Below are 24,603 nucleotides of genomic sequence, written 5' to 3' on the forward strand. Positions count from 1 at the left end.
TCCTCTTCAATGAGAGTAGCAGAGCTGCTGGGTTTGCTCCACCCACTTCCTGTTCTCCTTCCTTCGCCCCGTTTGCTATCTTATCTGCTACAGCAGATAAATCACACCAGCGTTATACTGTGCAATCACTGACAATTGCATGCAAAGGACTCAGAAGTTTTCCACCTTAGAATCTGCTTCGATTGTGAAGTACTCCCATGCATCCTGCCTTAATTGTGCTCCTTTTGCAAAAGATTCGCCCGAGCCGCTGCTGTGGGCGCAGGAGCAGGATTTTAAACAAATGCTTACATCTGCATAAGCTTTATAGATGAAGACACCAAAATTGGAACAGTAATTCAAATACCAAATTTGAATCGAATTGGGTCATTGGTTGATTTTTTATTTTTTTAAAAACATTTCCCCCCTCTTTGCAAAGGAGCTGAGGAGCACTCAAAGGATCGCTATAGCTCCGTGCAGGAAAATTAACAAGGGTCTCTGCTCCCAGTCCAAAACTCATGACCAGCGGGGCTTAAATGGTGTGTTTGAAATAATCTCAACAGCTGGGGCTGCTGCTAAAACTTTTCAGTTCGGTCACCCATCCAAACCCTGACCAGACCCAGCCCATCTTAGCTTCAGCAAAGTGGCTGGCTCCTATGCATTCAGGCTATTCCCTAGGACTTGTATTGAGAAGTTTTGGGAGGGAGTTTGTGTGTGCTTATGACTATTGCTGGCTAGGAACGAGGCAGGAAGTGGGCGGAGCAAACCGAGCAGCTCTGCTTACTCTCAGATAAGAGGAAGAATGGAAAGGATTGAACAGTGTGCCCAGAAGTACCGTTGCAACTAAATGTAAGTAATGCTAGTGTGCCCTGTGATACAGAGAACCGATACAGAGAACCACGTTAGAAAGGGACACTAGCAACGTTTTAAGACTAGTGTAGATCCGGCCCAGGTCTTGGAGACAGAAAGGAAAGCAATTTACCCATTGCACACATAGCATCTGCCAAGCATCACTCCAAACAGTCCGTTCTTACTCTAATAGTGTGACTGGCCAACCTGAGAAAATGAAACAAAATGTTATTCAGTGCTATATTTGAGTCCAAACCAGGACTTTGATATTCTTAGTATATGAAGTTCTCTGGCTAGAGAATGGGAGCAGGAAACATCAATATTGTAGTGCATTTGTGGCAGTGAAGCCTCTAACACTGTAACATTATGGAACTTCTATAAATATTCCAGTTGGTTAATAAACAGTGCTTTGGGCAGCAAAACATTCTTATTTATTTATTCATTTCATTTATATACTGCCTGATAGCTGAAGCTCTCTGAAGTTCAGAAAAACTTAATTTTAAAACCATAAAATACAAACACAGAATAAACATAATATAAAACCCAGAACAGTTTTAAAACTGAATAAAACCAGAATAAAAATGCACTGTAAAAACAGAGTACTTAATATTGAAGGATTAAAAAGCCTGGAAAGATAAAAAGGTCTTTACCTGGCTTTGAAAAGACTATAACATTGGAGCCAGGTGAGCCTCTCTGGGGATGTCATTTCACAATCATCATTAAAAAGGCCCTCCTTAATAGCAACTCACCTCATTTCATGGGGGTACCGAGAGACAGCCCTCTGAAACATATCTTCATGTCCAGGCAGGTATATATGGGAAGTGTCTATCCTTCTGGTAACCTGACCCCCAAACCATTTAGGGCTTTGAAGGTTAACACCCATAGTTTGAATGGGCCCAGAAAAGGACTGAAAGCCAGTGCAGATCATTTATTTATTTATTTATTTATTTATTACATTTTTATACCGCCCAATAGCCGAAGCTCTCTGGGCGGTTCACAAAAATTAAAACCACAAAAAAAATCCAACAGGTTAAAAACACAATTACAAAATACAGTATAAAAAGCACAACCAGGATAAAACCACACAGCAAAGTTGATTATAAGATTAAAATACAGAGTTAAAACAGTAAAATTTAAATTTAAGTTAAAATTAAGTGTTAAAATACTGAGTGAATAAAAAGGTCTTCAGCTGGCGACGAAAGCAGTACAGTGTAGGCGCCAGGCGGACCTCTCTGGGGAGCTCGTTCCACAACCGGGGTGCCACAGCGGAAAAAGCCCTCCTCCTGGTAGCCACCTGCCTCACTTCCTTTGGCAGGGGCTCACGGAGAAGGGCCCCTGTGGATGATCTTAAGGTCCGGGTAGGTACATATGGGAGGAGGTGTTCCTTCAGATAACCTGGCCCCAAACCGTTTAGGGCTTTAAATGTCAATACCAGCACTTTGAATTGGGCCTGGACCTGGACTGGCAGCCAATGAAGCTGGAAAAGGACTGGTGTAATATAATATCATAAAATACTGGTGTAATAGAATATCAGCCAATCCCTATTAACAATCTTGCTGCCCTGTTTTGGACAAGCGAGAAGTTTACAGAACATTTTCAAAGGCAGCCTAAAGTAGAAAACATTGCAGTGTTTCAGACGAGCTAGTCTATGTCTATATATAATTTATGTACTAGCCCAAGCGGATAAAAGTGCTCAATGCTAGGGCTGTGTACGGACCCCCTGATTCGCTTTGGATCCTGATTCAGACCTTCCAAATTGAGTTTGATTTTATTTTGATAGATTCAGACCTAGGCCACCTCACCTCAGATCCGAATCTGAATCGATATTCAGATGTTGAAATTATTCAGATTTTTCATTTTCCCATAGACTTGCATTGGCAAAATTAAACACCTATAACTTTTTTATTTTTCAAGATAGAAACATGAAAGTTGGTTACCTTGCAGATACCCTGGAGCTGCTCATGTGTGCCAAATTTAAGACACATCTGTGTAGTGGTTTTACTGTAATCCACTGCTAAAAATGTGATTTTTCAAGGAAAAGCAGCCACTTAAAAAAAAAAGAGTGATTTGAGAAGGTGTGTTTCAAAGCCCTCCAAATCACCGTGATTTGTCTCAGATTCAAGATTTGGATCTGAATGCTATGCACAGCCCTACTCTGCGCCACTGAGGGGAACTGTGCCACAAACTTCTCCAGTACCTTCCCTAAGAAAAGGGTATTTGCAACTGGGCAGCATTATCAAATATGATTGGATCCAGACTGAGTTTCAGCAGGGGTGGTCACACTAGTGCCCCCTTAACGACAGCAGGAACCTTCATGCAAGCATGTATTTATCACTCCCTGGACCCACCCATTAATAACTCCTTAGCTAGCTCTTGTTAGTCTACTGTCAGGGTGCTTTACAAGGACTACAAAGCCTGCCCAACCTTGAGATAATCTTTAGAGGCCCTTTTTGGGTCCCAACGCCATTTAAGGCTGGTGGTGAATTGATATAGGGTCTCTTTAGTGGAGCCCCATCTTTCGAACCCCATCTGTCCTGAGCGGCTCACCCAGCCCCAACTCGTATCTTTTTGACATTTGATGAAGACTTTTTTTATTTGGCCACGTCTGTCCTGATGTTGTTTTATCTTGATGGTTCAGGGTTTTTTTAAGTGGTTTATTTTGCTAATATTCTGTGTTTACTGTTTTAATATGATGTTATCAATTGTTCATTTTGATTCTTAACCATACTGGGAGGCCTTTTAGGATTGAAGAGCAGGATATAAATTCTTAATTAATTAATTAATTAATCCATGCGGAAATAAAATAATTGATAAAACCAAGTTCAACAATTATTTGTACACAGGTTTCATTCCACTTTTAATAGGAAGATGTCATTTACTGTGAAACTATTTTTCAAGGCCAGTGTGCAAACCTGTCCCGATCCCTTATCCATGCTAAATTGATTGGCAACAGCTTGCATGATCATGAACCCCTTCCCCTTGTTCCTCCCTTGGCATGATTTTCACCCAGTGGTCTTAACCATTTTTGACACATATTGGTACTGGCCTTAATGTCTTAATCAGCTTCAAATTCTTGGTTAGATAGCTCACACTGTGAATGGGGTGCAAAGGGGGTATATGTGTGGGCAAAAGGCACTGGTTAGCCTTAACCATGATTAAGATGAATGGGGGATTTTCATAAGATGGAAGGGGCTAAGGGGGCTGGAGCATGCAATCTTCTGTCCTGCTTCCTAACAATTGTTAAATGATTGGTGACAGGTCTACAGTCATAGCATACTCCCAAAGAATGAACCTATAGTCGATCCCCATAGAGTGTGCAGCTATGCTCAGCTTTCAGTCCAACTTTAACCAGGAAATGGAGAAATTCCATTTATCCCTGGATAGGGAGACTATTAATAATAATAGCCCTTTACTTTGGTTTGCTGTCATTAAAATGGCTATCAATTTTCAAGGTATCTAACAACAGTTACCAATCCTCTCCTGAGGAAGGACTTTACAGAATTAAGATTTCAACAGATGTCATCTCCATGTTTAGATAGGAGGTATTTTCACATTCCTGTAAATCACATATTCTGTACCTGTGGAAATGGTTGTGTAGAGGACCTAATACACTATATATTGTGCTGTCCATTGTATGTTTGTGCTAGAGAGCATTTTTTGTCTCACCTTGGGCATGTCTACACCAGTTTTTCCCCCCAGGGTCATTCCTGGATTGTCCTTGTGCATGGGGGATCCTGGGGACAGGCAGGGAACACCCCTCCATTTTCACGGGATAACTGGTTGCCCAGTTATCCTGATCTTTCCCGCGGTCTTGGGACCATCCCAAGGACCGTGACTGGTGTGCCGTGCAGTCCCTTGGCCTGAAACGGACACAGACTCATGCAGGGTGGCTCCATACCCATGTGGGTGGGGGGGCCAGCAATTTCACCATCCCTGGGATGGTGGAGTGGGTGAGCATGTGGTTTTTACCTTTTTGTCACGCATACAGCTTCTCTTCTGTAAAAAACAATTTTTTAAAAATGGTAACTGTGACGTCCCTCCTTACTTCCGGGACGTCATTAGCCTGGAGAAGAGAAGATTGAGGGGAGACATGATAGCACTCTTCAAATGCTTAAAAGGTTATCACACAGAGGAGGGCCAGGATCTCTTCTCGATCCTTCCAGAGTGCAGGACACGGAATAACGGGCTCAAGTTAAAGGAACCCCGATTCCGGCTGGACATCAGGAAAAACTTCCTGACTGTTAGAGCAGTACGACAATGGAATCAGTTACCTAGGGAGGTTGTGGGCTCTCCCACACTAGAGGCCTTCAAGAGGCAGCTGGAGAACCATCTGTCAGGGATGCCTTAGGGTGGATTCCTGCATTGAGCAGGGGGTTGGACTCGATGGCCTTGTAGGCCCCTTCCAACTCTGCTATTCTATGATTCTATGATCTGTCTAGATGCTGGGGGAGGATCATGGAAGCAGATAAGTCCGTGATCCTCCCTCAGGTGTAGACATGTCCCTTGTGTCACAGGGGCTAGTTCAGAATATTATAACCCACCTGTTATCTGATGAGCAGGAGTACATGTCTTATCAAGTCACATTGTGTGTGACCACAGCAAAGAAAATTAGAGCGAGAACTTTGAATGAGATGGCAGTTGACTGCAAGGGAGATTCAACGATCTGACGGGGCTATCTTTGTGAGGACCTTTAGTAAGTTTAAAGCTCTATTTTAAACTCAAATGTTTACTTGTCTTTTTAATAGCTAGATGTACGCTTAGTCCTTTTTTATATAACTTTTGCTGGAATGGTCTATTGACTGCAATAAAATTGTTGTTGTTGGGTCGATTTTAAACTCAAATGTTTTTATATTGCAAGAGTAATTTTATTTGATTCCTACTTCAATATTTGTATCAGCAGTGATTTCACTGTTAGACTTTGTGAGCAATTTATGCAACATTCAAGGTGTATCCAAAATGCAAAGATATTAGGGTGTATTTTAAATGTGAATGATTTTAAACAAAATGTGTGATCTCCCCATCCCAATTCTGTTCCTATTCGTATTTACCCTGATGGATGTATTTGTGTTTTGGTTTTCTGCAATGGCCTATGCTTAAAAGCAATAAACATATGACGATGATGTAAAACAATATCTCTCCTGACCTTGCACTTTAGCTCTTAGTAAAATTGTTGCATTCTTCATTGCATTCTTTTAGGAACCATACTATGTCCGTTGCATTAAGCCCAATGACAAGAAGTCACCACAGCTATTTGATGAAGAACGTTGCAGGCATCAGGTGGAATATCTCGGGCTCCTGGAGAATGTGAGGGTTCGACGGGCAGGATTTGCCTATCGCCAAACATATGAGAAATTCCTTCACAGGTAACAAAAGATAAACTTGCCAAACTTCAGATGCTTGTGGACATCTCAAATAAAGATAAAACTGTCACAGTACAGATCATAGATGTCTCTGCTTAAAGTAACTTATGTAGGGATATCTGTTGGCATTGTTAATGAGAATAGCGGCAGCAGGTCCATTATATAGCCATTTTTACTCCTCTTTGTTGACCTAGGCCTTAGCTAGACCTAAGGTTTGTCCCGGGGTCGTCCCTCCCTGCTCCCGGGATATCCTGTGTGTCATTTACATAAACGGATATGACCCCGGGATGATCCTGGGATAAACCTTAGGTCTAGCTAAGGCCTTAGTGTACTGTTTTATCACAATACTGATGAGCCTGGGGGTGGGCAAAGGCAGCAAATGCAACCAATAACGCTTTAAAAAAATGTATCAACACAGGTACAAAATAATCCCTGAATTTACTTGGCCAAATCACAAACTTGCATCAGACAAAGAGGCTGTAAAGAAACTGATTGAGCACTGTGGTTTCCAACACGATGTGGCTTACGGGAAGACCAAGATTTTCATCCGCACACCACGGACACTCTTTACATTGGAAGAACTACATACCAAGATGCTTGCATGGGTGGTTCTCTTTCTACAGAAGGTGAGAGGCAGTAATAAAAGCTACCTAAAAATAGCCCAGCTCTAACCCTACAGGCTCATGAAAAGGGGGTGGAATAGCCTGTAACAAATTTCCAGTGCATGTTTAGCTTAATCTGTATATTGAATATGTGGTTGTAAATTTATTTCCTCCACAAGTCTTTGTCCATATAAATCCAAATTGAGCACAAGGAAACTGGGCGCTTAAAATATATTGTTAATGTTATTTCTTTAAACTGATTATTGAAGCTTTTTTCTAATTTAAGTAGTAAGCTGCTGGTGGTATAAGAAGAATGGATAGGGAAGAAGGTCATGAATGGGGGCGAGGGTGAGACTGGAACAAGTAGTGGTAGAGTACATAGAAGCTGTTTGGGATGAGGGCTAGAAACTTGTGTCCTCTTGAAAACATGAACTGTATAACTTGGGGCACAACCTAAGCACATTTAGACAGAAAAAAAACTTGTAATTCCTAGCATTCCTCAGCCAGCTATGCTGGGAGTTGTAGAACTTTTTCTGTTGAAACGTGGATAGGATTGTGCTCTTATAAATCCAGTTTTCTACCTCTTCCAAAGGTGTTAGCCAAAGATGTTAGTAGAAAACATGCGAACTGGTGGTGGTGGGGTTGTTTAAAAGGGTTTAAATAAACCTTCTGTGGTGTGAATATAACAAAATATAAAATAGTAAATGTTTTCAGAATAAGAGATAATATTGCCAGTGTTCCTTGCAGTCGAAGACTACAAAAAATGTGCATTCTGTTTTGTACAAATTAATGGTAGGAAAACATGGGCACTTGTTTCTCCAGTTTATTAGCTTGTGTGTCGATCCTCTCTGTGTGACAGCCAGGAAAAATCCCTGATAAATTTATTTCTTTTGCTACTTGCTTTTCATGTTGTTGCAATGTCCCAAATCCTAAACAGTACCTAAAATAGTTGCTCTTGCAGTAGCTTGTCACATTTATTGTTGCTATCAGGAGGAAATAGGAAATTATTCTTTCATGTAGTGCTACGATATTGGGTTTTTTAGTGTGGGCATTAAGTAAACATAAAAGGAGTTCTAAGAAAGTGTGATAACTTTTGCAATGCCATTTTGTTGTTTATTCGTTCAGTCGTTTCCGACTCTTCGTGACTTCATGGACCAGCCCACGCCAGAGCTTTCTGTCCGCCGTCGCCACCCCTAGCTCCCCCAAGGTCAAGTCTGTCACCTCCCGAATATCATCCATCCATCTTGCCCTTGGTCGGCCCCTCTTCCTTTTGCCTTCCACTTTCCCTAGCATCAGCCTCTTCCCCAGGGTATCCTGTCTTCTCATTATGTGGCCAAAGTACTTCAGTTTTGCCTTTAATACCATTCCCTCAAGTGAGCAGTCTGGCTTTATTTCCTGGAGTATGGACTGGTTTGATCTTCTTGCAGTCCAAGGCACTCTCAGAATTTTCCTCCAACACCACAGTTCAAAAGCATCTATCTTCCTTCGCTCAGCTTTCCTTATGGTCCAGCTCTCGCAGCCATAGGTTACTACGGGGAATACCATTGCTTTAACTATGCGGACCTTTGTTGTCAGTGTGGTGTCTCTGCTCTTAACTATTTCATCAAGATTTGTCATTGCTCTCCTCCCAAGAAGTAAACATCTTCTGATTTCCTGGCTGCAGTCAGCGTCTGCAGTAATCTTTGCGCCCAGAAATACAAAGTCTGTCACTGCCTCCACGTTTTCTCCCTCTATTTGCCAGTTACCAATCAAGCTGGTTGCCATAATCTTGGTTTTTTTGAGGTTTTAACTGCAACCCAGCTTTTGCACTTTCTTCTTTCACCTTTGTCATAACGCTCCTCAGCTCCTCCTTGCTTTCAGCCATCAAAGTGGTGTCATCTGCATATCTGAGATTGTTAATGTTTCTTCCTGCGATTTTAACTCCAGCCTTGGATTCGTCAAGCCCAGCACATCGCATGATGTGTTCTGCATACAAGTTGAATAGGTAAGGTGAGAGTATACAACCCTGCGATACTCCTTTCCCAATCTTAAACCAGTCCGTTGTTCCGCTATTAATAAATAAATAAATAAATAAATAAAGGAGGGGTGGAATTAAAAGCAGCAGTGTTGCTGAATCACAACAACAACAAGACTTTTTTTTTAAAGGCTATGTCTGTCTTTTACTAGTAAGAGGAAAGTGGACGTGCCCAGGGGGAGGGGGAACTGTGCCCATTTGACTGGCCCTGTCTAGAAACCAGTCTTTCAGAAGCTACCTTACACTTCAACTCTTGACAGGCATTAGGTAGTTTCCACTGGTTAACCTTTGGAGAGTTCTGATTACCCTCCAAGGACAGGAGTGCACTGGGCATGTCCACATGCCCTAGGGGACCTCATTCCCTTGCACCACATCTATTCAGTTGTTCACCAAGGTTAGGGTGGGTAGCAGTGCTGTGTTTCCTATCTGTTATTTATTTGCTTAGTATATGATTTCAGGTTGTGTTTGTGTGTTTGGTGGGGCTACTGTTTCAAAAAAACACTGGGAAAAGTCCGTTCAGAGACTGAGAAAGAAAAGTTTCCCAGTATCCCTAGTTACTAAGTATCCTGTTTTGCTTATCCAACTTTGGGATTGGAGGATGCTTCATCAGGTGATCACAATTGGGAGTTGGATCTGCCTCTCAGCACTTCAAAAGAAGGTACCCCTCCCGCTTTTTTTACCCTATTTTTAAAGAAAATTATAGCAAGCAAATCCCAGCACGCAAAGTGCTGAAAATAGGAACAAATGACCCAGACCCACCACCCTCTAAGCACAGCGCGTTTCAAGGAAGTAGCTTGAAAAACAAAAAAGTTATTCGCTAATCTTTTCCGCGATGCAATCCTATGGGGAAAATATTCAAAATGGCGGACGGAGCGCTCCTCATAAAAGCGAATTATTGCTTTCAGTCGCTTCTCTTTGCCATGCTTCGCTAGCCACCTGATCCGCTTCTCCTCCGCCTGTAACGGAGGTGAAGCACCCTGATCCGCTTCTGCTTCTCTGAACTGAAGAGAAGCGGATCACAGTCCTACTAGATAATTCTTTTCTATGAAAGGCCTCCTGGACAGACACCCACATTGGTGTTTTCTGGCTGAGTCTTGAGTTATATTATTCTGTAGTCTTAAAATTGTATGTCTGACAAAGTGATTATTAAAATCCACCTTGACCTTAGTTTTCTCGTACCACAAGTACCCATGCCACCCAAACCTTAATTCATGGCCTTCGAGCCCCAATAGTTATCTATTCTCCAACAGAACCCATTCTTTCATCTAAACCAAGCAACAGGCAGAGAAATACAGTTTCAGATCTGGTAATCGCAGACCTCCTCTTTCTTTGGCATCCTGTAACATTTTAAGTTTAACTCTTGGCTTTTTTCCTTGCCATATGAATCTAGATATATCCCTCTGCCATTGCTTGAATGGTGCCTCCCTTATTGCAATAGGCACTGTTTGGAATAAAAATAACATTCTTGGCAGTACATTCGTTTTTATCATGGCAATTTTTCCCAAAAGAGACAATCGAACCTTATCCCATCTTGCTAGGTCATTTTTAATGTCATTCCAGACTTTAACATAATTATTGTGGAATAACATACAATTCATATTTGTCAAAACAACTCCCAAATAATTTACCTTCTTCTCAATTTTAAAACCTGTATTCCCTGTCAGTTTTCTTTGTTCTTGTGGTTTCATGTTCTTAGTTAATATTTTTGTTTTCTGCTTATTGAACTTGAAGCCCGCTACTATTCCAAACTCTCTCAACTTGCTCATCAAGGTCTCAGTTCTTTTTAAAGGCCCGAGGATGTGGACAAGGTGCTTGGCCAAGTCCGGTCGACCACCTGTGTGTGCTTGTCCCTTGCCCTTTGTGGCTCATTACATCAAATAAGGAGGGGATCGCCAGCTGGGTCCAGGAGGTTGTAAATGCCTCCTTGAGAGAGGGAGTGGTGCCGGCCTCTTTAAAAGAGGCGGTAATTAGACCACTCCTGAAGAAGCCTAATCTGGACCCGGACGATGTTAACAACTACAGGCCGGTGGCTAATATCCCTTTCCTGGGCAAGGTGCTTGAGCGGGTAGTTGCACGACAACTCCAGGCACTCTTGAATGAAACGGATTACCTAGATCCATTTCAATTGGGTTTCAGGCCTGGTTTTGGAACGGAAACTGCCTTGGTCACCCTGTGGGATGACCTCTGTCGGGAGAGAGACAAGGGGAGTGCGACCCTGTTGGTTCTCCTGGACCTCTCAGCGGCCTTCGATACCATTGACCATGGTATCCTTCTGGATAGGTTGTCTGAGCTGGGAGTTGGAGGTACTGCGTTGCAGTGGTTCCGCTCCTACTTGGATGGCCAATTCCAGAAGGTGGTGCTGGAGGATTATTGCTCTGTGCCGTGGCTCCTAAGCCATGGGGTTCCACAGGGCTCTATCTTATCCCCTATGCTGTTTAACATATACATGAAGTCGCTGGGGGAGGTTATCCGGAGATGTGGACTGAGGTGTCATCAATATGCAGATGATACCCAGCTCTACCTTTCCTTTTCATCAAACCCAGGTGAGGCAGTGACTGTTCTGAACCAGTGCCTGGGCACGGTAATGGACTGGATGAGGGCTAACAAACTGAGACTCAATCCAGACAAGAAGTAGGTACTGTTAGCGGGTGGTTCATCTGTCCGGCGAGGTGATGTTTGCCCTGTCCTGGACGGGGTTGCACTCTCCCTAAAGGATTGGGTCTGTAGTTTGGGGGTGCTCTTGGATCCAGAACTGTCACTTGAGGCACAGGTGAACTCGGTGGCAAAGAGCACCTTTTATCAGCTTAGGCTGATATACCAACTACACCCTTATCTGGACAGAGATAGCCTAGCTACAGTTATCCATGCTCTGATAACCTCTCGCTTGGGGCTGCCTTTGAAAACAGCCTGGAAGCTTCAGCTGGTACAAAACAGGGCAGCCCGTTTACTAACAGGGACTGGCCGGCGAGATCACATTACGCCAGTCGTTTTCCAGCTTCATTGGCTGCCAGTCCAGGTCCGGGCCCAATTCAAAGTGCTGGTATTGACATTTAAAGCCCTAAACGGTTTGGGGCCAGGTTATTTGAAGGAACGCCTCCTCCCATATGTACCTGCCCAGACCTTAAGATCATCTACAGGGGCCCTTCTCCGTGAGCCCCTGCCAAAGGAAGTGAGGCAGGTGGCTACTAGAAGGAGGGCTTTCTCCGCTGTGGCACCCCTGTTGTGGAATGAGCTCCCCAGAGAGGTCCGCCTGGCACCTACACTGTACTGCTTTCGTTGCCAGCTGAAGACCTTTTTATTTTCTCAGTATTTTAACACTTAATTTTAACTTAAATTTAAATTTTACTGTTCTAACTCTGTATTTTAATCTTATATCAATTTTGCTGTGTGGTTTTATCCTGGTTGTGCTTTTTATATTGTATTTTGTAATTGTGCTTTTAACCTGTTGGTTGTTTTATTGTGGTTTTAATTTTTGTGAACCGCCCAGAGAGCTTCGGCTATTGGGCGGTATAAAAATGTAATAAATAAATAAATAAATAAATTAAAAGGTCCTCCAATGTAAGGACCAAATCATCTGCAAACGCTCTCAGTTTATAGGGCCACAGCTAGACCTAAGGTTTATCCCTGGATCATCCAGGGGTCAAACCTGTTCATCTAAGTGACACACAGGGGATCCAGTGCTCAGGCAGGAGCAAACCCTGGATGATCCCAGGATAAACCTTAGGTCTAGCTGTGGCCTAGGTCTCTTTTTCATCTTTATTCCACTGATTTGCTCCTCTTGTCTTATATCTTGATTCAAAACTTCCAACGCCAAAATAAATAGCAAGGGTGATAATGGACAGCCCTGTCTTGTCCCTCTTTGTATGTCACATGGACTAGTAAAGTCTCCATTAACAATTATTTGGGCTTTTTGTAGGTTATAAATTGATCTCACGCATTTAATGAAGTTCTCCCCAAAACAGAAAGCTGCTGTTAAGTTTATCATCAAATGCTTTCTCTGCATCTAAGAGTTTAATCTTTTTTATTTTCTCCACCATTTCACATATTGTTATAGGCTCATTCATTCTTTGTTTTTGTTCTGTCGTTATTTTTGGTAGATTTTGTTTCTTTAAATATTTGTCCATTAAATCTTTTGAGACCTCCTGTCTTTTGTAGAGGCTTGTATAATGTTGATGAAAGGCCTTCTGGATAGCCCTGGCCTCTGTAAGTTCAACTCCACTCTCTTTTATTTTGATTATCATTTTCTTTTCCCTTTCTTTTCTCAGCCTGTACACTAACCATTTTCCTGGTTTATTTGCTGATTCAAATTCTCTCTGTTTCACATAATTTAACTTTGTTTGCATTTCCCTTGTTGTTAACATAGATAGCTGTTGCTGTAGCATTTTAATTTGTTGCAAAATACTCGTCTTTCTCGGGTCCTGCTTTAATTCTTGCTCTCTTCTTTTATCTCCTCCAGTATATTCTGTGTCTTTTCTTCTCTTTTCTTTTTGAGTTGGTGGTTTTGTTGAATAAATTGTCCCCTCACAAATGCCTTGCTCTGATCCCAGACCATTCTCATATTTGTTCCTTTGTTCAAGTTCAGTTCAAAATATACTTTTAGTTTCTTTTTAATTTTATCAACCATATTTTTATTGTGTAATAACATTTCGTCGAGTCTCCATCTGAAAGCGTTTCTTTCCCTTCTGCATTCCATTTTTTAGTGTTATGATCTGAAAAGGATTTAGGTAAAATCTCTATTTTCTTGACTTTGGTGAAGAATTCTCTAGTTGTCAAGATCATGTCTATCCTTGAAAGAGAGTTATGCCTTTCTGGGGAAAATGTATACTCCTTGAATGTGCCATTTCATAATCTCCAAACATCCACTAGCCCCAAATTATCCATCAGGTCAAAAAAAACTTTTGGGGAGTTTACCTTGGCTTAATTTGATCTTTTTCTCTGAGGTTCTGTCAATATGTGGTAGAAACACTCCATTGCAATCTCCCATGAGATACCAGCTCTCATAGTGTAAATCTGTCAGGTTGGACAGGAGCCCTTTGTAGAATTCTGCTTTGCGGTCATTGGGGGCATATACACCCAAGACCATCGTTGGCACTCCATCAAGAGTGATTCTTACACCTACAGATCACCCCTGTTCATCTCCCAGTATTAATTCCGGATTAAGTTGTGACTTTACATACAAAACTACACCATTTTTCTTATTTGCACTTGCAGAGATAAATTCCTCTCTCAAATTCTTGCTAATTAAGTAGTTAATATCACTTTTCCTAATATGGGTATCTTGTAGACAAAAGATATCATAGCTACTCTTTCTTAAATGATGAAATTTTATTCCACTTTTGGGGGACATTTATGCCATTGATATTCCACATTAAAAATTTATGATCCATAATTTTGGTCATATTTTTTGTAGTTATGCTTTTATTTGAGAGTTTCTTTATCTCTACTCGCTCCTTTCTCTCCTTCTGGTTTGGTGTGCTTCAGGTCCCCTTTAATTTTTTCTATGAAATTCCTTGCTTTTTGCATGGAGTTCAACTTAAATCTCTCCCTCTTGTAGGTAAAGACGACTCCCTCCAGAAATTCCCATCTGAATCTGATCTTCTCATTAAGAATGTTGCTTGTGTAGAATTGTCATAGGAATCTCCTTCAGTATGGTAATCTCTTTGCCATGAATTTTCATTTTTTGCTCGTAGTGAAGCTGGAGGATTTTATTTATTTACTTATTTATTGCATTTCTATACTGCCCAATAGCCGGAGCTCTCTGGGAGATTCACAAAAATTAAAAACATTCAAAGTATAAAACAACAGTATAAAACCATACTATAAAATACAATATAAAAGCTCAACCAGATAAAAACAGCAGCAATGCAAAATTACAAATTTAAAACACCAAGTTAAAATTTATTTATTTATAAATTTATTTATAAATAAATAAAATTTATTTATTTATTTTATCTCTGATCATCTTTCTGACAAAGTGCACCAGTACATCCCCAGACCAACCTTTTGTTTTTGCATATGCTGAGTTCACCCTGAACACTATCTATTTCCTCTTCCACATAGTCTGACGATTCATCAATTGCCGATGATAAACACATTATTATCTCAGCTCTAAACTCACCATCTTTAATCTCTTGTGGGACCAATCTAAATCTCAGGATATGTTCCTTAGATCGAAGTTCAAGTAACGCCCATCAGTCCTGTTCACGTTCCAGGGCTAAGGGCTTTGCGTCCACCTTTGTCTCCAGAGCATCCACTGTACTTGTGACGGCCTGTACCTCTTCAATCGCTTTACTTAAGGTGCTGTCCATTTTTCTGATTTCTTGCATTAGCTCTTCTTTTGTCCCCTTCACTTCTTCTTTGACTTCTTGTATCTTCTTTTCCAGTCTGTCCTCAAAAGATTTTAATTTATCAACAATCCCATCCATCTTCTGTCCTAGCAAATCTATTATCTTTTGGGATTGATCTGTAGTTGACATATTGGAAATTGGGGAGTCCAGGGAACATATCCTTGTTCCCACCGCTTGCATTGAAGAACTGGCTGGCTGCTCCAAAAAATTCTTTTTCAATAAAAAGTATTTTTCAGTAACATTATCACTATCTCCTGCAGGTGGTACTGTGGTACCTTTTTTAGGTCTAGCACCCCTGCATCCAGACATAGTACATTTTTTCAGCAAGCTCTTTGACAAACTTTTAAAATCTTTTCAAATCCATTCTTAATAAACAACTGTCAATATCTGATCTCCAGCATAAACAGTTCTTTACTTATCCAAGCCAGATTGTCAAGTCAAATTTCGCCTTATTCAGACACTTCAAACAATTCTCCACTTATCCAGCAGATGGCAGTATTAAACTACTTATTGCTGTATTACTTGAGGTCAGTAGAGTAATTTCAGGAACTTTTCTCTGTCGCCATTACGGGGGTCCCCCCTTAGATGCAATAAAACACACATTCCGTTAACTCATTTAGAAGTAAAGGTAAGAAATCTTCTGTTAGTTTATCTGGGGTTCAGTCTCCCGATACACAGTTATTGATTACTTCTCTGAATAATTCAGAGCGTTCTGTCTGGCCTTCTGTTGTTTATTAGCTGCCGTCTGTCATGATAGCTGCCCCAAATGATTTATGAAGATAGTTGCTGTCAAAGCCTAATTAAGAGCGAGGTATGCTGCCTTTATTACCTTGAGAAAGAAAGTGCTAATGTTTTAATGAAGTACAACGTAGTAGTAATGGGGAACTTTAATTCCAGAGAGCTTTGGCTATGGGGCAGTATACAAATGCAAATAATAATAATAATAATAATAATAATAATAATAATAATAATAATAAATGTTGGGAGACGAATTCTGCCAAAAGCAGCCTTTCCAAGAAATTCCTGACATGTGTGGCTGATAACTTTCTCCAACAGAAAGTGGAGGAAGGAACTAGAGGATAAGCTAACCTTGACTTGATTCTGACCAATACGGATGACAGTGGATAATACGGATGACAGTCACAGCCTTCATCTATCTGGATGATATACTGATTTACTCTCCCAGTTGGTGGCTCCATGATGTCCACATCTAGACTGCACTATAATGAGACCAGAACCTGTATGCAAAACCTTAGAAATCTGCATTTGACCATGAGACAGTGATTACCCCAGGGCACTGGAAATCCGCAGCCGGGATTGTGATGGATCCCTCAAAAGTGGAAGCAGTGGAGTTCTGATAGACCACAAAAAGCTTGAAAGCTGTACAGCATTTTCTTGGCTTCACCAGCTATTACTGGTGGTTCATCAATGAACATCAGACTTTGTGAACATTGCCACCCCTCTGATGGATTTGCTCCAGTCTTGTGAACCTTTTCATTGGGATACGGCAGCCCAACAAGCATTCCATTGCTTCAAGAAACACTTCACCTCTGAACCCATCTTACAACATCCAGATCTATAGAACCCATTGATAGTGGAGACAAAGTCTGATGTTCATTGATGAACCACCAGTAATAGCTGGTGAATCCAAGAAAATGCTGTACAGCTTTCAAGCTTTTTGTGGTCTATCAGAACTCCACTGCTTCCACTTTTGAGGGATCCATCACAATGTGTCCAGCATAGTCCCAACCAACCAAGCCAACGGGTTCTTACTGCACTGTGCTTATGACTCCCACAAGCTCAGCCTTGCTGAACACAACTGCAGATTTAGAACAAGAAGTTGTTAGCACTCAGAAGAGTTTTTCTTGTTGTCTTAAGCAGTTTGTTGTCTGATAGCACTCTGCCACAGGTGTATCGATGGAATGGCTCCACTCCAAAAAACACTGCTAAGTGCTCTTTCTGGATCTGGGCATAACCCTGTTAGTCCTCTGTTGCGTAACCAATTGAACGGTCGTGGATGCATTACATTGTAGTTTTAGTTGTTGTCCTGGCTGATAATACTGCAGTACTGGAACATTGGTATTTATTTGTTTCACCAAATAAAAAGTTTGCTGTTTTCAAGCTCCCCATTCAATATCCTGCCTGTTAAAATGTTGCAATGGTCCTGCAGCTGTAGCCAAATGAGGACAGAACTTGACCAAAAAAATGATGATCCCAATAATGCATTGGACCCCTTTTCAGTTTAATATTTTTATCTCTGTATCACTGAAGAAAGGCCTGTAATTTCTTATCATGGTCTTGCTCAGCTTCTGCATGATCTCATCCCTCCCCTACCATGAAGATATCATTTGGTATTATTTTTACTCCAGGAGGCCATTCCAGTGCCTGGGATAGCCTCCTCTGAAACATTTCTGAAGCTGGCATATGAAGTCATATGAAGCCACCAAAGGTTACTGCAAAGGTACTAAGCATATTGGGAGTCATATCCAGTCTTACTTGTCAAAATCCAATCTTTACATTGCAGACTGTAAAGATTCTAGCTTTTCAAAGTTCTGGCAATATGTCATCTATTGTGGGTAATGGTAATGGCAATTCTTCAATGCTTGGTTCAGTGGCTTTAGGTCAATGCAAATGTGAATTTTGCCTTTTCGTCACTAGCATGATTTCTACCGCTGCTGTTATGTCTCTACTTTGTCGCTTTTTAAGTTGCTCTTCCACTAGATGGTAAAGTACAGCAAGAAGTTTTCTTCATGGCAAGCACACTGGTTCTACTGCTGGGTTTATCTCAAGTCACAGTTTACCTTCCGGACAACCTCACCCCCTGAAAATGTCCTTTTATGTGTGGTGATGCTTTCTTCTGTGATCCAGTGGCGTGCACCTGTCATTTGTGTGGACTGAGGAAGAGGGCCACAACTGTCTAATGTGTCATCCTCTTCCTCAACAAGTCTGACAGTATCTCTAGTGTCTTCCTAATCTAGTTGTGGACTGTATAGATGATGATGATGATGATGATGATGATGATGATGATGATGATATAAGAAGAGTCTCTGTTAAATCTTCCACCAAATGTAATTAACACTGTTGCATAGTGTATCAAGGAAAATTGGGCATCTGACCCTGCAGTGGAGAAGTTTGGCAGTCTGCTCAGTCTAAATAGCACTGCTTCCACATTTATGGGTGTGGGATATTGGCAGGTGAGCTAAGTAGGGCATTCAAGGGACAGATTCCCATTGCTTTGAAAAGATTTTTGACTTTTCCCAGGAGTAGTGAAGCAGAATGAATTATTATGCTTATTTTTGCATAATTTGTATAGTTTGCATAAATCAAGTTTTTTGGTACAGAACTTAGACATTCCTTTAATGTAAAGCATACTTGCCCCCACCATGGTGAGTGTGTGTGTGTGTGTGTGTGTGTATACAAGCAAAGGCTGGTGTGGTAGATGAGGTGTGTGCTCCCCCAGATATCCCGGAAAATATGTGTACTCAAGTAAATTATGGAGTGTAAGTTCCATCAAATGATATACCCTATGGTTTTTTTGTAACAGTAAATGAGAAATTTAGTAGGAAGAAGGAAGCCACTCTCCGTTTTACCTTCCTGTTTCTACTGTGCTAATTTTTTTGGGGTGGGTGGGATTTCTGTAGGTTTGGAGGGGCACACTGGCTCGCCTCCGCTACAAGAAGACCCGAGCTGCCCTCAAGATCATCAAGTGCTACCGTCAGTACAAAGTGAAGTCTTATATCCGTGAGGTTGCCCGGCGATTTCACAATGTGAAGTCGATGAAGGATTATGGGAAGCATGTGAGATGGCCCAGCCCACCCAAAGTGCTGCAGCGGTTTGAAGAGGCCCTTCAGGCAATCTATCACAGGTAGGAATCTGAAGCAAGCTATGTGTTGGGTGATGGAGTTGGGTCAGTCCTCCAGCACATTTCTGGCACCTCCTGTACTATGAAGTTACTACCATAACAAACATGATTTCAGGATTTGGCAGCCTCCCTCTAGTCATGCGTGTCAGTGGTAAGGTAGTTGGTGTACAGCCTCCTGATATGCATAGGATTCCATGCATGACAATGGATGCATGGGGTACATGGGGATACATGTAATGGGGTTACAGTGTGCTCCATCCCAATCCCCTAGCTGGGCTGATATGTGATTGCTTCTTCATGTTTTTGTTTTTCAGGTGGAGAGCATGTGAAATCATCAGGAAGATCCCAGCCAATGATCTGCCTCAGATCAGGGCAAAGGTGGCAGCAGTGGAGCTGCTGAAGGGGCATCGTCGTGATATTGGACTCCAAAGAATCTGGCAGGGCAACTACCTTGCATATGTAAGTAATAGCAGAATATGTGAAACATCAGTCATTACATCCTGTGACTTCTCAAAGATAGATAATAGAGTCAAAGGTGGATAGTGGGGGACATGCTAACAGTTATTGAAAGTACTTTGCTCTTCACAGAGCAAGCCAGTTTTCTTTTGATCCCTAATCCTGATCCCACTTCTCTCTAATTCAAGTCCTACTTCTCTCTTCTTATTCTGTGATCAAAAAAGTAATGAAGTATTCCAGATTTTCTGCCGTATTATCTTGGAAGACAGCCTTTCTTGTCACAGTGGTTTCTGCCTGCAGGTCTAGTAAACTCACCGTACATGGCTTTCCATCGTGACAAAGTGGTGCTCTGCCCTTACCTGACTTTCCTTCCAAAGGTCACCCCTGATTTTCACTAAAATCAGGAATATTGCTCTACCAGCTTTCTTTCCTTTACCTTCATCATTGCTTGAGTGATGAAGGTAAAGGAAAGAAAGCTGGCTAGATATCCATTGTGCATTGGCATTGTATGACTCTTGAATCGAACAGTTTCAGAAGTTACCTCACCTATTCTTCTGCCAATGCCTGCCAGTGTCATACCAATGATTCACTTCCTGGGTCAATGTCAATGGGTCCATTGGAAGAGACACATCAAATTCCCCTTGTTTGCTTAATTCCATATATCATGTGACCACAAACACTTGCTGAAACTTTTATTTATTACTCAAAAGATGTCAAGTTACATCACTGAACACTAACTGTTACGTGATGTGCTCTCATTAGACCTGTTTACAAACTTGCACACATTCTATTGAGACCTACACACCCGCTTATAAGGACTCTTTAGACATTGGCAATAGAGTGTCTGTGGCTAAGTAAGGTGATTCTTACCCAAAGAAATCCACACAATGGAAGAGAATAGCGCTACAATGGCACATTTATTGAGGTTTAAACAGATTCAAATGCACAAGCTAGTTTTGGGGGAATTCGCTGAGCAAACAGAAGCTTAAAAGTAGTTTCAAGACTGTAAGAAGGTGTTTTCTTGAGACTTAGAGTGTGTGTGTGCGCGCACACACACGCACACAAGGGGAAAGAGCAGAGGGAATCTCTAAAAGCAATATACCTTTCCCTGGTCTGAAGCCTTTTCATGTAGACATGAACTGGTTAGCATTGCAACTTGTGGTCTTAGGTTAAGAAAGAAGGAAGGAACAGGAGCCTTTCCTGTGGGAGGAGAGACTCAGCAACTTTGGCATCAGTGTGTGTAGCACCTTACCCTTGGGGTGGTGGTAAGGCATCTAGTGATTCCAGCATCATGGCCCCATGACTCTGGGAAGAGGGGGCACCTGACTCTCAAAACCTGCAGAGTTTTTATACAATTTAGAGAAAAGCAGTGACATCACTGCTCATAAGCACTGGAAGTAATGCTACTTGTCATGGGAGAAAGACTGAGCTGGCTTTTCATTCCATAACAAAAGAGGGTACTTGGGAGATGATGGCTGTACTTGCCAGAAACAAAAGTCTTATGATTTCTATTCTTTTAACAAACTGTGACCATGGATGCTAACAACTGTCTTAAAAGACAGGTGTCCAGGCTGGAGTCCAGCAATAGGATCCCATTGCAGTTGCATGACTAGGTGCATTACCAGCTGTCACTCCTGCCATCCAGTATTCATATTCTGCTCAATTTTACCTCCACCTTTGCCTCTGAGGAATGCATTTTAGGAGGTCTCTTAGAAACTGAATTGTTTGATCTAGCCTTACATGATTGCTCACAGTCCCATTCTTGTGTCTTCTTCCCATCTCTGCTGGAGATGTGGGATGAAGACACCTTGGCTTTTTGGCTGCCTCAAGATGGAGGCAGTACTACTCACTCACACGAGAGCTACTTTGTAACATAACACAAAATAAATTATAAACACCAAGCCAGGGAAACACTTCAGAAAAGTTCCTTATAGCAAAGTGTCTTTACGGTTGAGAGTCTTGGCTTGCAGTCAGGTAAGATCCGCTGCTCTCACGGTCTTCCAAGTCTATTGGGGAAATTAGTTCTGAGGAGAGGGGCTCCTTTGCCTTGACCTCATCCTGGTGTTGTCCCTTGAGGTGGGCATTTTTAACAACACTCTCACACCTTCCACTGAGTAGGGTGACCATATTTTGGAAACCAAAAAGGAGGACAACAGCCCCCAAAGGGGTGTGCGCACCAACATGTCCGGCCCCCGGAGTCATGTCCAGCACCAAGGGGGGGGGGTGCCCACCCGAACATAGCCTTGGGCACATATCTGATTTTATACACATTTAAGACAAACCTGTTCTACATAACATCTTAGTGTTAAAATCACTGAAATAAAGAACAAGTGAGACATTCAATGTATCTGAAATTAGCTTTACTTACTCCTACTTTTGTAGCTTTTGCTGTACTCTGTGTGATACATTCTTCTCTTCCCTCAAATATCTTTTCTGACTGTATCCTCACTCTACTGCAAGTTACTGCTGCTATTAACAGGGCCTGAGGCTGGCTGGCTGGCTGGCTTTTTTAAATTTCAACTTTTGTTTTGTTTTGAAACTTGTGTCTGACTGTAACAAGTTTCTCTACTCTAACATTAGGGTGAGTGTTGTTGACGGTGGACACTACTTCACCCATTCACACTTCTCACTTATGTACATTAGCTTCTCAAAGCTTGTGCGTTGTCACCACTTCGTACATCCAGATTTTGAACTCCTGTCTACTTCATACACAATCACATGACTCTGAGACCCTCTTTCTAATGCCTTGCATTGCATGCCAGCACCGTGGGGTTAAGTTACAACAGGTGTCTCTGGGTTATCTGTGAAGCCTCTGTTGTGTCTCTTTCTGAGTCATTGCAGCCAAACCAAAGTCTCTAGCCTCAAACTCCCTCCCTCTCTCCCTCTCCCTCTACCAAAGTCTCCCAATGGTCCAGCCAGGCTGTGCACTTGTACCCCGTGGGTAGGGTGCCAGCTTATAGCTTAGTCGCATCTGGTGAGTCTTGTTTTTTAAAAAACTCCACTGCCAGACACCTCTGGCTCCACCAACAGTGGACTCTGAGATGCTCTTAAAAGGCTCTATGTGGCATGCCAGCCTCTCAGGGCTAAGCTCCCAGAGCTCAGCTACAGCCATGTGTTGTGTCTTCAGTCTAACTCTGTCTTTAAGAGATATGCCTGCCTGCCAGCCAGCCAGCCAGAGCCTCACATTTATCTATTTTTCTCTGTCATGGACTTCAAATGTTCTGCATTGCATGCCAGCAGTGCAGATAGACCCTAGCTCACAAGTGAAGTGGAAGGGAAGGAGTAGTGAAGCAAAGCAACAACATGCCAGGTTCCAACATCCACAGCAACAGGACATCCGCAAAGATGTGAGCCTCTCTCTCGACTGACACCTCACTGCTGGTCGTGAGAGTTCTTCTCTAAGGATGACCCTTCATCACCCATGATGTGGAACTCTGAGAAAAGGCCTCTGGCCTGTTCTGTTTTGCCCTGTGGCTTCTTTCACTGACCTCTCCTATCTTCAAAAAGGGCAAAAAGGAGGAACTTGGAAACTGCAGACCAGTCAGTCTGACATCCATCCCTGAGGAAATTCTGGAGCAGATTATAAAGAAGTCAATATGTAAGCACCTTTAAAATAATGCAGTGATTACTAGAAGCCAACATGGATTGTCAGGAACAAATTCTGTCAGACTAATTTGATCTCATTTTTTGATTGGGTAACCTCCCTTGTGGACTGTGGGAATGCTGTGGATGTCATATATCTTGACTTCAGCAAAGCTTTTGACAAAGTACCACATGATATTCTGATTAACAAACTAGCTAAAAGTGGGCTACATGGAACAACTATTAGGTGGATTCACAGTTGGCTACAGAATCAGACTCAAAGAGTGCTTATCAACGGAATCTTCTCAAACTGGGGAGGTAACGAGTGGGGTACCACAGGACTCAGTCCTGGGCCCAGTGCTCCTCAACAGTTGTATGAATGATTTGGACGAGGAGATGCAGGGAACGCCTATCAAACTTGCAGATGACACAAAATTGGGTGGGATAGCTAATACCCTGAAAGACAGAAACAAACTTCAAAGTGATCTTGATAGGCTGGAGTGCTGGGCTGAAAACAACAGAATGAAATTTAATAGGGACAAATGCCAAGTTCTACATCTAGGAAATAGAAACCAAATTCATAGTTACAAGGTGGGGAATACTTGGCTCAGCAATACTACAAACGAGAAGGATCTTGGAATTGTTGTAGATCACAAGCTGAATATGAGCCAACAGTGATATGGCTGCAAGAAAGGCAAATGCTATTTTGGGCTGCATTAATAGAAGTATAGCTTCCAATTCATGTGACATACTGGTTCCTCTCTATTCAGCCCTGGTTAGGCCTCATCTAGAGTATTGCATCCAGTTCTGGGCTCCACAATTCAAGAAGGATGCAGACAAGCTGGAGCGTGTTCAGAAGAGGGCAACCAGGATGATCAGGGGTCTGGAAACAAAGCCCTGTGAAGAGAGACTGAAAGAACTGGGCATGTTTAGCCTGGAGAAGAGAAGATTGAGGGGAGACATGATAGCACTCTTCAAATATTTAAAAGGTTGTCACACAGAGGAGAGCCAGGATCTCTTCTCGATCCTCCCAGAGTGCAGGACATGGAATAACGGGCTCAAGTTAAAGGAAGTCAGATTCTGGCTGAACATCAGGAAAAACTTCCTGACTGTTAGAGCAGTATGACAATGGAACCAGTTACCTAGGGAGGTTGTGGGCTCTCCCACACTAGAGGCATTCAAGAGGCAGCTGGACAACCAACTGTCAAGTATGTTTTAGGGTGGATTCCTGCATTGAGCAGGGGTTGGACTCGATGGCCTTATAGGCCCCTTCCAACTCTACTATTCTATGATTCCCACATTTTGATTTATTGAGCTCCAGCTGGCCAGCTCTTTAATGTAAGGGGTGGGAACAAGGAGAGGTTCCCTTGTCTCCCCTGTTTCCCAGATGTCAACTACAGATCAATCCCAAAAGATCATAGACTTGTTAGGACATGAAATGGATGGGATTGCTGATAAATTACAATCTTTTGAGAACAGACTTGAAAAGAAGATTCAGGAACTGAAAGAAGAAGTGAAGGGGACAAAAGAGGAGCTAATGCAAGAAATCAGAAAA

General features: G+C 42.1%; 1 protein-coding gene across 3 annotated transcripts in view; it reads left to right on the forward strand.

Moving 5' to 3' along the window:
* The window catches only part of MYO1D (myosin ID), a 275,272-nt gene that overhangs the window by 132,816 nt on the left and 117,853 nt on the right, over positions 1-24,603 (forward strand). For all 3 annotated transcript variants that reach the window (XM_063138455.1, XM_063138456.1, XM_063138457.1), the window contains 4 exons: positions 6,022-6,188; positions 6,604-6,811; positions 18,790-19,013; positions 19,325-19,469. In XM_063138455.1, the coding sequence (XP_062994525.1) occupies positions 6,022-6,188; positions 6,604-6,811; positions 18,790-19,013; positions 19,325-19,469 (744 nt within the window). The remainder of the gene's footprint in view (positions 1-6,021; positions 6,189-6,603; positions 6,812-18,789; positions 19,014-19,324; positions 19,470-24,603) is intronic.

This window comes from Elgaria multicarinata, chromosome 11, assembly GCF_023053635.1.
Source record: "Elgaria multicarinata webbii isolate HBS135686 ecotype San Diego chromosome 11, rElgMul1.1.pri, whole genome shotgun sequence".
Lineage (NCBI taxonomy): Eukaryota > Metazoa > Chordata > Lepidosauria > Squamata > Anguidae > Elgaria > Elgaria multicarinata.